At 42.7% G+C, this 12,480-nt stretch overlaps 1 protein-coding gene and 1 long non-coding RNA gene across 3 annotated transcripts in view; one reads left to right on the forward strand and one right to left on the reverse strand.

The window, feature by feature from the left end:
- Positions 1–12,480, forward strand: part of LOC122123256 — a 66,495-nt gene that overhangs the window by 43,396 nt on the left and 10,619 nt on the right. The window lies entirely within an intron of this gene.
- Positions 677–12,480, reverse strand: part of Traf3ip2 (TRAF3 interacting protein 2) — a 43,070-nt gene continuing 31,266 nt past the window's right edge. For both annotated transcript variants that reach the window (XM_042697581.1, XM_042697520.1), the window contains exons 6-9: positions 8,954–9,022; positions 7,631–7,747; positions 4,222–4,296; positions 677–1,229 (exon numbers count right to left, since the gene is read on the reverse strand). In XM_042697581.1, the coding sequence (XP_042553515.1) occupies positions 1,083–1,229; positions 4,222–4,296; positions 7,631–7,747; positions 8,954–9,022 (408 nt within the window). In that variant the 3' untranslated portion in view covers positions 677–1,082. The remainder of the gene's footprint in view (positions 1,230–4,221; positions 4,297–7,630; positions 7,748–8,953; positions 9,023–12,480) is intronic.

Genomic DNA, 12,480 nt, shown 5'->3' on the forward strand with positions numbered 1-12,480 from the left:
CATTTTTTAAAGAAACTATAAATTTATATCTTAGGAGATATGATTATGAAAATGAAAACTCAGTCCTTAAAAGAGTATTTGGAATTTAGATGCCGGACCTAAAATGTTTTAGGATCATTCAAGACACTTTACCCATGTCATTGGAGTTTGCAGATACTAGGAAATGTAAAAGAGACTTAGTAACAGTAAACAGGAGTTAGGGATAGAAGCAAGACTAGAAAACAGGACTTCTAAACTATAGCTTTTGCCTGTATTATATATCTGTCACTTCATACACATACTCAAATACTTTACATACACAGACCCCAAGATCCATAATTACAGGGTTTTGTTTTTCTTACAGTGCTGGGGCTTAAACCCAGTAACCCCCAAATGCTAGGAAAAACTCTACTACTGAGCTTCATGCCTCCCCCCAGCCCAGTCACGATGTTTAGAATCCTGGTCATGTGTTATACAAAACCATTTTGTTAAAAACATCAACTGTGCGAATAAAGCTTTCATAATCATTATGTCAAAGATGTTGTTTACTCTCTCACTTTAATTCTTTCTTGGCGGAGGTCTTACATTTATCTAATATTATATCTAAGCAACTTTGTAGATGGCCCAAAAAACAACTGCCTGTCTCATTATGAATTAATATATGACTGATCGCCAGAGAGATAAGTAAAGCACACTCTTACAAAAGAGTAAACATTTTATTATTTGAACAAGAATCAGTATGGTCTGATGACCACACCCCGCCCCCCAGCATATGGCCTGCTCATAAAAGTATCGCGAGAGAGTAGAGTATGGCACATTTGCTGCCACTTCACTTTCATTTTCTAAGCACTGTGAGGCCCAGAACGGATCCATCAGGCAGGGAGATGTTGGTCACAGGCACCTTGTAGGTTTTTTAGAAAGCAGAGAATGCAGAGCAGCTAGTCAGTCGTCTCCAGAGGCAGAGTACGCTGCAGAACAAGTTGTTTTTTTTTTCTCTGAGACCCAAGGAGGGACTGAGAAACTGAGTGCCACCAACCAGCCTCAGCTACAAGAATGCTCTCACAGCTCTCGCCATGGCCCCAGTGATGTGGGAATAGCTAGTGTCACAGTGGTACCACCTGAAGAGTGGGCAGAGGCCCCCTGGGAGGAGCCACATACTCCTCCTCTCTGAGCAGACGCAGCAGGATGTTTTTCTTATTCTTGGGCCAACTGTAAACATGAGTGTTCTGAAGCCAAGTGGGCACATGCTCCTGTGGGAGAGAGAATGACAGGAGCAAAGGTCATTGGAGGAAAAACCTGGTTTCCAGATCCCAGGCTCATTCCCAAAGCTCTCTAGCTTTCCCTTCATAGATGTTTCCTACCAAGCTGTCTTGGGAGCTGTGCTGTTCTGCTTTTGGAGGGATTTAACATGTGAAATGCTCTTGGCTTTGGGTATGAGCTGTGGATCTCATTATGGAAACCACATGTGCATCGCATTTTCTGTCAGTCTCCCAGGCTACCTGCCCTGTGCATTTCAACATGCTTTTCACCACCCTCACATAAAAGGGGTAGGACAGGGGTCACAGAGAGTGATGTGAATTCCCCCGTGACTTCAGGAGAACGATGCCAAGGCTATGGGCTTAATCTAATTCATTATCCTCTCAGTCCAGCCCCAGATCTGGCCTGCAGTAGAAGGCGCTGATCAGATCTCAGTTATCAAACAAAAGCAGACTCAGTAATTGTGGGGTTCTGTGTGGGGAGTGAATGGGGGGGGATGCAGTTTCTGATTTAGGACCTTAAGTCAGTGTAGACCTTCTTGTGAGAAGAGGCAGATAATAATTATGGAAAATGGGTAGTGTGTTCAATAGTAATAGGTGCTGTGGAGTAAAATTAAACAGAGAAAGGGCCTTGGGAGCACTAGGGGAAGGGTAAAAGAAGAGCCAGTGCAAAGAGCCTGTGGTAGGAGTATGTGCCAGAGTCTGTTTAGAGGCAACAAGGTAGAAGGGGTGGAATGAGGGCTGGGAAGGTAGCTCATTGGTAGAGCATTTGCCTTGCATGCCTGAGGCCCTGGGTTTGATTCCTCAGCACCACATAAGCAGAAAAAAAAAGCCAAAGTAGTGCTGTGGCTCAAGTGGAAGAGTACTAGCCTTGAGCTGAAGAGCTGAGGGACAGCGCCCAGGCCCAGAGTTCAGGCCCCACGAATGGACCCCCAAAATAAAAATAATAAAAGAAGGGGATGGAATGACGGAACACTTCCCTATCAAGCATGATGTCCTGAGTTCAAATCAAAGTACCAAAAAAGAAGGAAAGGAAAGAAAGAAAGAAAGAAAGAAAGAAAGAAGGAAGGAAGGAAGGAAGGAAGGAAGGAAGGAAGGAAGGAAGGAAGGATAGTGTTTCTAGAGCCGAGTGAGTGGGTGAGAAAGGCTGGGAGTGGAAGGGATGTATCCCATAGAGCCTTTAGTATATTCTAAGGCCTTCGGTCTTGACTTTGAGCTGGACCCCTTTGGAAATTATAGGATAAGTTTAGAATCAGCACCTGGTATAAGTCAGGCATACTGTTGTGCACTGAGGCTACCCATTGAGAAAGACACAGTAACTGACTTAAGGTCCTCAAAATCTCTAATGGAAGCAAAACATACATAACCTATTTTCTAGGCAGAAGCAGTCTGTCTTGAGCTCAGGCAATTAGACAATTGTCTGAAGGGGATTTAAGAACAATAATAAAACCAACTAGAGATTGGTCTGTTTTTTATATCACCATGCTCCAGTAATTCTAAACAATTATTTTCTGCACTACCAACCACATACCATTGATTCAAAGTACTATGTAATTAAGTGCTCTCACAAGAGGGATGATGAAATATATCGGCATGGGGCTAGAGAGGTCTCAAGGGAGGCTGGAGAGATTGGAGGAAGGTAAGGATAAGTGAGAGTCACTAGACTGACAGTTTAGAGAACAGAACTGGCAAAGGCACAGATACATGGGAAAACATAGCACATATGAGGGACTGTTGAAGTGGCCCATTACTGTCAAAGCAGAACACAGGATGATAGGAAAGAAGACTGAGCAAATGGGTACAGGCCTTTTCTGGGAGGCCTTAAAGGTTAGCCTAAGAAAGGTAGATATATAGTCAATGGGAAAAAGGCACAACATTTAAAATTTTTAAATCTAGAGACAGATTTGACCTACATTTTTTTTCTCAGTCATGGGGCTTGAACTCAGAGCCTGGGCACTGTCCCTGAGCTTTTGTGCTCAAGGCTAGTGCTCTACCACTTTGAGCCATAGCTCCACTTACAGTTTTTTAGTGGTTGATTGGAGATAGGAGTCTCATAGACTTTCCTGCCCAGGCTGGCTTTGAGCCATAATCCTCAGATCTGAGGATCTGCTGAGTAGCTAGGATAACAGACATGAGCCATCAATGTCAAGCTCAACACCTACATTTTTGGACGTTCCTCTTTGGTGTTAGAGCAGAGAATGGTTAGGACAAGGCCAAAATGGAAAGGGAGACCTGTATGGACATCACCAGTAAATGAGAGCATTGACTCTCAGGCATGAAAGGGACAGGCAGGATGAGAAACTGTCATCACAGAGTTGCACGTTATAAACGCTAGTTGTTCCATTCACATAAAATCGACCCTCCCTCACTCAGTGCAGTGGTCACAGTGCAGTTCTGATGTCTATAGTCCTTAGGATGAAATCACATCTGGGCTTAGGGTGCTGTGGTTGGATTCTCAAGATGTTTGCTTCACCACTGCTGTTCCTTTGCTAGTCCCAGAACATGTCCTCTGATGGTTTTTCCCATATTCTCTCAACATGGTAGCATGCCCTTCTGGTACAAAAATCCTCACATAACACACAGCAGTGTTCACATAGAGAACTGCGTGAACTTAATTCCTCTATTACATAGCTTTGAGAGGTGAATTATGTTCAACCCAAACTATTTGAATGAAACAGGCAGCAAAATGGTCAACATCTTGACTCCTGTGTTTAAGAGATAAGAAGTATTAGATGAACAGTCAGTCTCTTTTTCTCCTAATTCTTTGTATGTAATGACCATTTGAACAATTTGGACAACCAAGATCCTATGGAATAACACTTTACAACTTTTCTGACTCATACTACTGAACTGAGTAATGCAACTTGTTGATCTTTCTGGTAACACTGCTGTGTCTAAGGATTGACAAAGAGTTGACAAGGTTTTCCAGTTAAAATCTCAGGTGGCAAACAAACTGAAGATTAATTGAGGCTTTTTCTTTATTTACCTTCTTGGCATTTGGGAAGAGCACAGGGATGAATCTGAAATTCATACTTCCTTGTTTTATGAATTCAATCTGCATCTGAAACCAAACAAACGTGAAAGCTTTAATTTTAGGATGAGGATGGGTTCAATGGTACCCACAGTAACACAGACCCACACAGCAACTTTATTCTGGGTTGCTTATTTGAGTGCCACATAAAATTGTAAGCTTGCCCCATTATACATTGTATCATATACTCATTTGTCAAGCATTTATTGAAGACATTAAATAGACCCAGACTTCGGGTTTTCAGGATGGGGATACACTGAAGCTGGCTTACAATAGTTCCCCAGAGCCAATTGTGTTCTTCTTTTACCAATTCTATGTCCAGTGACTTTATTATGAGAGTATATATACCATGGAAATGAGTAAGTTCTACACATCAATTTCTTGTTTTGTTTTGGAGAAGCTATATGGCACAACACTACTGGTAACAATTCCCAACCTCTGAAGGCCAGAAGTCTAGTAACCAGATAAACTACCAACCAGAGTGCCATGGAAAAAGTTTGAATTGCTGTGGAAGCCCAAAATGGGGGCTGTTTTGCATTAAAGATTTTGAAGGACATTTACAAGGATGGGTCATTTGGCTTTGGCAAGAAAAGATATGGACCAGGTGGGGAAAAGAGCAGAGAGTGGAAGTACATTCTGAGCATACACAAGTGTCTGGAGGTGTGGAAGTGTGATCATGTGGTCCAAAGCAGCTAGCAAAGCATAGTGGCTGGAGCATAGTGTGATCTTGGCAGAAAGCAGGGAGTCAACACTGGGAGGTCAACAGCAAAGAGACCAGTCAGCCAGCCCTGAGATTCTCACACGGCTTCACTCCGTCCTCACACAGTGGTGGCCCAAGCTGACTTCACTGCCAATGAGTCTATCAGAATCAGAATTTCCAGTATCAGGGGAGTGAAAAGTCTTCCAAATCCTGGGAGTAACACAAAGCCCTCAATCATCTGATGGCAGGGAGATGAGGAATTATGTGTTCCAACTGTCTCATCTTCCAATTGATTTTTGCAACTGAGAAATCAGGTGTTTTCTCAGATGTGCCTCTTCAAAATCCAGAGGAAAAAAAAACAAAAACAGACACCAAAAGCATACCTTTAAACAGCTCAGTGCAACTAGAAATACCAACCACATGAGGGATCACCTGTAGGCAAGTTGTAGGGGCTGTAAGTTAAAAGTGAAGAGCTGGGCTCCATTGCTCACTTCTAGGACTCCATATACTGTAAAAATTTGGTTTGTCCACTCGGCACTCTAGGGTGTTGACTAGCCAGTGACCACATGTTTTTCTTTTCTCCAATACCCATTATTGGTTTTCTGTAAAGTTGTTTCATCTACGCTACAATTACTCATGGACGCCTCTTCACTTCTGTCATGTGAAGTTCTTATTGTGCTAGGTCTTCAGCTCCCTGGAAGGGATCAGTCAGTCGGGTAGATGAGAAGATGCTTCTATATCTGTCCTTTTCAACCTTTTCTGTAACGAGGAAGGGACTAAGATATGAATGCCCAAGGAACCCATATTTTAGAACTAATTTGTTTGGAGATAGTGTGGTTTCAGCTGGCACAGTGAGCCATGCTCTGAGGTTGATCTGTATATTTCTGTCTGGTTTTACACATGGCAACAGAACTAGACAGGTTTGCCCAGGAATTGGCAGGGACTTGGAACCCTTCCCAAGCATCAGCTGTAGGTTCCAGGGGCTGGCAGGTTCTTAAAGATGCAGACAGGACATTGGGTGTTCTGGGAACATGTAGACAGCCAATGGATAGAAGCACCCAGAGCCAACCATAACCTTGTAGATCAGTTTACTTCAGAAGTAGCACTTCTTCAGAGTCCTGTGTATGGACCATCAGAAGGCAGCTTGACTCTTGAATCTAGGCCTTACTTTTGAACCCCAACACCTTAACTCAGCTTTTGCTTTGTGTTGATTTTAGTTCAATGAATGATCCACACTTGGTGGAAGAGGAGGCACAGAGCTCTGAAGACTTGGATGATGGGGAAGTTCACCCATTCATCCCGTCCACCCACATTTTCTATGCATCTGACTATTAGGGCTGATGTGATTTACCTTCACTTTCCCTACAGTAAAGCTGCCTGATGTTTCCTACACTAGCCTGCTCACTTATTCCATCTGAGCCATTTCTGCCTTCTACCTTATCTGCCTGTCTCAGTGGACCTTATACCTACCCACATGCTCCTTGCTTGTACAGAATGAGAGCTCAAATGGGGCTTATGAGTTCTAGAACAGAGATTTTTCCATCTGTAATTCTCAAATTCTTTGATTCAGAAGCCTGAGAAATAACTAGTTGTAGCTGAGGTAGAAGTGGGAGGTCTAGAGCCTGCCCCATCCCCTGAGTCATATGGCTACCTGCTGGGGATTCCATAGGATAGTTTGAAAGTCACAAGCCAAGTCTGGTTTCCTGGTTGAGCAGAAATGGTCTTTGTAATGTATCTATATTCACATAGAACAGGATTGCTAAGCCATAAAAAGAGCGTAAGAACCAAAGCTGGCCGATATTGTCATTCAGAATGTTTTCTCAGATGCTGTATAAGTCTAATTTCCTCTTAACTTCTCCCATGATTTCAGTTTGACTGGGCCCCATAGTGTACCTATGAAGTGATATATTCTTCACTTATTGTGAGCTAAGAACAATCCTTATGATTATGTAGCTGATACATGTCAGATACTTCACAAAAATACTTTGTTTGATCTTTAGAACACTACATATTAGTGACCTGTTTTTTTTTTTCTTTGTTTGTTTTGGTGATGGTGGTGGTGGTGGTGGTGGTGGTGGTGGTGGTGGTGGTGTGTGTATGTGTGCTGGCCCTGGGGCTTGAACTCAGGGCTTGAGCACAAACTGAAATCCTCAGATCTCAGCCTCCTAAGTAGCTATGATCACAGGTATGACTTCGTGACTTGTTTTATAAACAGGGACCCAGAGGCACAAAATTTAAGCAGTTAGGCTCTGAGCACACAGCTTGTACATTAGGAAGCAAATGTGAACCAACAGCTTGTATCCATCCCACTCCCTCTGAAAAGACAGGGGATAGAATACAACACAGCTGTAGGAGCCCACCCTCCTAGCACCTTAGATTTTGGGAGGTAAACAGGCAAACCAATAGAGCACTGATTTCCAGAATCTTGGCTCTCAGGGATCACAGATGGACCTCTCCTTGTTACGGACAGAGTCCTGTCAGAGGTGTGGTGACTTGCTGAAGGTTTCAAAGGTAAACAGAGCTGGGGCCTAACATGGGAGGCTGGGGATTCTTTACCCTGTGTCATGTTGCCTTCATTTAGTCCATAATGGAAAAACCAGCCTCCCTGAAGAGGGTGCACATCTCAAGGGGTAGCAGGGCCCTTGTGGTCCCCCCATCACTCACCATCCGATGAATATACTTAGTATGTAAGCCATGCTCATCCTCATCCAGCTGCGACTCAGCGCCTTCCACATCCTGTTTGTATTTGGGGCTGATTGCTACGATTATCATCACTGTCTTCTGTTAATTAGAAGGAGAAAGCATGCTTATGGAAGTGGGAGGTGTCATCCATTTGGTAAAGGCTGCCTGGAAGCTGGCCAGTAGAATCGTGTAAATTGTTCCCTGACCTGCTGGCCCCAGACGGGGGGTACCCTTCTCCATTGAAAGTGAAAGGCAGGCATATTCCAGTCTCCACTCCCCACCTGCCAGCCTCCCTGCCCAGGACCCCTCAAACATGCAGAGCAAATGTCACAGAGAGGAGCTCTCCTGAGCAGATGTGCTTTTGCCCACCATTTTCTACAACCATCTCTCACAGATGTCTAATGAAAGCCTGAATCACTGGATGAGTCTGTATCATAGCAATAAATAAATAAATAATAAATAAATAAACCCAACCACCACCAACAACCATCCCCCCTCCCCCACAGTACAACCAGAGAATTAAAAGCATTTTCCCCTCCCTACAGCTGGATGTAGCTGTCAGGTTCTGCACTGCCCTGCTTTCCCTGTGCATATTAGCAGTCTGTAGGAACAGACCCTTCAGCATAAAGCAAACATGGCTGCAGACAAAAGGAAAAAACTAAAATATTCCAATATTCTAGCCTGCCAGGATTCTTGCTTGTCTGCTCTCCCTCTCACCCCCCAGCTCAACCTCCCCCCCCCCCCGCCCAAAAAAAAAAACACTTCTGTCCAGAGAAACGCCCTGACATGGACACACTGGCAGCAATCAATTTCTATCTTGTTAAAGCACAAAGTGCCCCAGTGGCTGGTATAGATTCTGTCAGTGGAAAACAAATCATGGAGCTGCAAGTGGGCGTCTCAGGGGTGGCATGCTGCATAGCCTGCAAGGCTGCCCAGGAAACCTCTTCAGCCCAGTCCTACAAAACACTAGGGGTGGCCTCAGATTCAATTGAATTCTGCCACTCCCTCCCCACACTCCGCCCTCATTTCCTCCTTTCCTATTTTGGTCTAGAAATTGTTTGCTCTGATTGTTATCAACCACCTGTGTCTGGTTTGACTGTTATTTCCTGCCTGTACATGTCCAGGAGAGCCACCCCATCCCTCCTCTCCAAGCCTCTGCACTGTGCCTCCAACAAGAGACGCTTTGTCCCACTTTCCTAGCCTCAGACTTGGGTGAATATGCCAGGGCTTCTTTCATAAAATAACTTAACAAGCTCATTGTCTTTCTTACCAGCCACCCCCCTTCGAATTTTAGAATGTACTTACATCCCGAAGGTAGCGCTCCATCCATTTAATGATATCAATGCCTCGGATTCTATCCTCAAATATGTCTATCTACAAGAAAAGAATGAGAAGGTGCTTTGAATGAAAAGGTTTCTATGGATGCAGAGCCTGAGAAAACACAAGGGGCTACAAACATTTATCATCAAAAACATAATCATGCTTTTTGCAAGGAGGAGCATATAAATCCAAAAAAGCAAAACACGATATTCATAAAATTTTCAACATAATTTCAACATTTGTAAATATGTAAGTATTTAATATCCATAATAAGGATATAGTGGTTTACATTGGAATGTATCTGTGGCTACATAATTACATGACATTTTTAAAAATCTGAGGGACACACTATACCACTAAGTAGGCTTACAAGCAAGTAGGGTACATGTATTGTGTGTGTGTGTGTGTGTGTGTGTGTGTGTGTGTGTAACTGGAAAATTTGGAACTTTAATGGATATGAAGCTTTCAAATACTAAGCTACAACTGTGTTATTTGACTTGCATTATTCAGGTCATTATTGTGGTATTATGCCCAGTTTTGATCTACACATTTCAAAGGGTTTGTATGAAACTTGGAGGAGATCCAAAGAACAGTCACAAAGGCAGTTACTGAGATGGTAGCAAGAAAGCTTATGATAAAAGTCAAGAAGTAGAACTCTTAGGCATTTGGTAAGATTGGTAACACACATGTTGATCATGTAAGTTAGAATATGATCCTTTACTGATTGAACAGAAAAAAATGAAATGGCACAAATTCCTCTGGTTCGCTATATAGCTTGATATGTATGTATTTATATATTATACATATACCATATATATATGCATAAAGTGGCGCTGTAGCTCAAGTGGTAGAGCGCTCGCCTTGAGTTGAAGAGCTGAGGGACAACGCCCAGGCCCAGAGTTCAAGCCCCACGACCGACAAAAAAAAAAAAAAAACTATATAGAGCATATATATATGTATATTAACCTGGGCTACAAAGATCCTATCTCAAAACTAGATAGATAGATAGATAGATAGATACAGGCATATAGTTACTGGCTATTGACTGTATCAGGTGATCAAGAGGGCTTTTGTAGCTGTTTGTGACTGTGTCAGTAACCTATTTTTATTGTAGGAGAGAGAAACTGATATCTCGGGGTTGAGAAGGGCTGAGTAACTGGGGTTCTGCTCTTGGCTCTGGCACTTCCATCTGAATGACTTTGTGGAAATGTTACTGGAGCTCTCCTGGTTCCATGATCTTTATTTGTAGAATATGATTAAACCTACTTCTTGTGATTGTAAAGATCAAAATGAGTTCACATGGACAAAACATATCAAAATCCCAGGCATGAAATGAATACTCAGTAAAAGGTAATTATTATTATTTTCCCAGCATCTAAGTTACTCCCAGTTACTGCCATAGACATTCTGGGAGGTGTGAGACACTAAGAGTTTTCCGTTTGACTTTTCAGATTTCTACCAAAGCCCACAGCACGTGCTCATGACAATTTCTGTAGCTAAATTTACCTAGTACCTCAGAATGTTGCTTTATTTGGAAATAGGACCTTCAAGAAGGTAATTAAGGTGAAATGAGATCATATAGGTGAGCCCTAATCCTAAGGGACAGCCTGGAAGGAGATTATGACACAGAGGGGTGTGTACACACAGGTTGAACCATGTTAGGACAGAGAGAAAAGGTACTGGATTTGACTTGGACTTCCAACCTTCAGAACTATAAGGAAATGAATTTCTGTCACTTGAGCCAGACCATGTGTGCTTTTTCATGGTACACCCAAGCAAACTCATGCATCCATCCTCTTCAGGCTCCAGACACTGTTTCTCATTTGCCTCTTTAGATGCAGTTAACTCCTCTGCTTTTGTCAGTGCCATGGTATTGCACAACCATCAGAAGCTTTTAGTATAGCAATAATAACTTAGCTGCTCTGTGATTCTACCACAGACCTTCATAGGATGAGGTTCAAGGACAGATTTAAATTCTCCTTTAACAGCCCCTGTTTAGGGGATGAAACCAGGCATCAATGACCAAACCTGAAATCCCAGCTACCTGGGAAGATAAAAACCAGAGAATCAAGGTTCAGGCCAACCATGCAGAGAAGTTCAGGAGATCTCTTCAAAACAGATAGCTGGGAACAGTAGCATGTGCCTATCATCCCAGGCTTTATGAAAGGCTGATACTGGAAGGACCTTAGTGCCAGGCCAACCCAGGCAGAAAAACCAATGAGACTCCATCTCTACCAAGGGAAGCTGGGTACAGTGTTGCATAGTTGTGATCCCAGCAACTATGGGAATCCTATAATAGGTGACTATGACTCAGGGTAAAGCCTGTGTAGAAAATAAGACCCTGTCCTAAAAATAATCAATCAAAGAGTGGGGCTGGAGGTATGGCTCAGTACTCTCTCACCAGCCTGACAAACATGAGGCCTTGAGTTCAAACCTCTGGTAACCACCCACCCTCCCAAAAAAAAAAGAGAGAAAGAAAAGAAAAGAAAAGAAAGACAAGAAAAGAAAGAAAAAAAAAGGAAAACCTAGGTGTTCTCCAGGGGTAATCAGTATCTTGGAAAAGATGAAATGTAAGATCTCTTCTGCAGTGTTGACTTTACATCTTGTAATTTTATTTTTTAGGTCACAGTTTCCATAGTGTTTTCTTATTCTAGATGAGAACATGAAATGTTGAAATCTACATAATTGTGAAGTTGGATTGTATAAATTGTGGACATTTTTTTTTAGCTTTTAAGTACTCCTAATGAAAAAAATAATCATGGAATAAAAAATTTCAAATAAAAGCTGTTAAAAATGCTAAGTAACCTCTCTAGCCTTTGATTTTTAAGTATCCCTCTTTACTGTTCAGCATCTTTATTCTTCCACCACTTGTTTTTGTTTTTAACCACTGTCTCTAAATACCATGAGATGCCTCTGGAGGGAAAAGAAATGATCTCAGTGAAGAAAGCCAGTTCCCTAAGTAGCATCCTGAGGTACTTATTTATCTTAAGAAAAAACGTGCATAGCTTTGAGCTGTACTGTTTCAGGCTATGGCAGAGGATAGGAAGTACTTGAAATTCTTCAGGCCAAAATTGGAGCAGGGCTGGATTAGGTCTGTCTCCCCTAAAACTAGAAGAGCAGCCAAAAGCCCAGCCATGTCTTCCCTGTCCAGAAGCTTTGCTGCTACATCAGGTATGGAAGAGCCGCTGTGTGCAGCAGGGGACCCAGGTTGCCAGAATTCTACTTTTGTAGAATCTTGTACTCAATAATAACCTTGCTTGGTAAGCAACTGACCATAGTGAATCCTACAGCTTCCTGTACCACAGGAAGCACACCAAAGTGGGCATGACTAGCAAAGGGACAAAGGGACAAAGCACAGCAAGAAGTTGGCCATTCCTTCATCAGGACCAGCTACATACATGGGGAGGCATTGGTACCATCCTTGCTGTTTGGAGGCATTCTGGATCATTCAAGAAGCATATAGGTGAAAGCACCAGAGACTGGATAGTTTAAAAATCTAGAAACTAAATCAG

Source organism: Dipodomys spectabilis, unplaced genomic scaffold (genome assembly GCF_019054845.1).
Source record: "Dipodomys spectabilis isolate Male_0828 unplaced genomic scaffold, ASM1905484v1 ptg000001l, whole genome shotgun sequence".
NCBI classification, from domain to species: Eukaryota; Metazoa; Chordata; class Mammalia; order Rodentia; family Heteromyidae; genus Dipodomys; species Dipodomys spectabilis.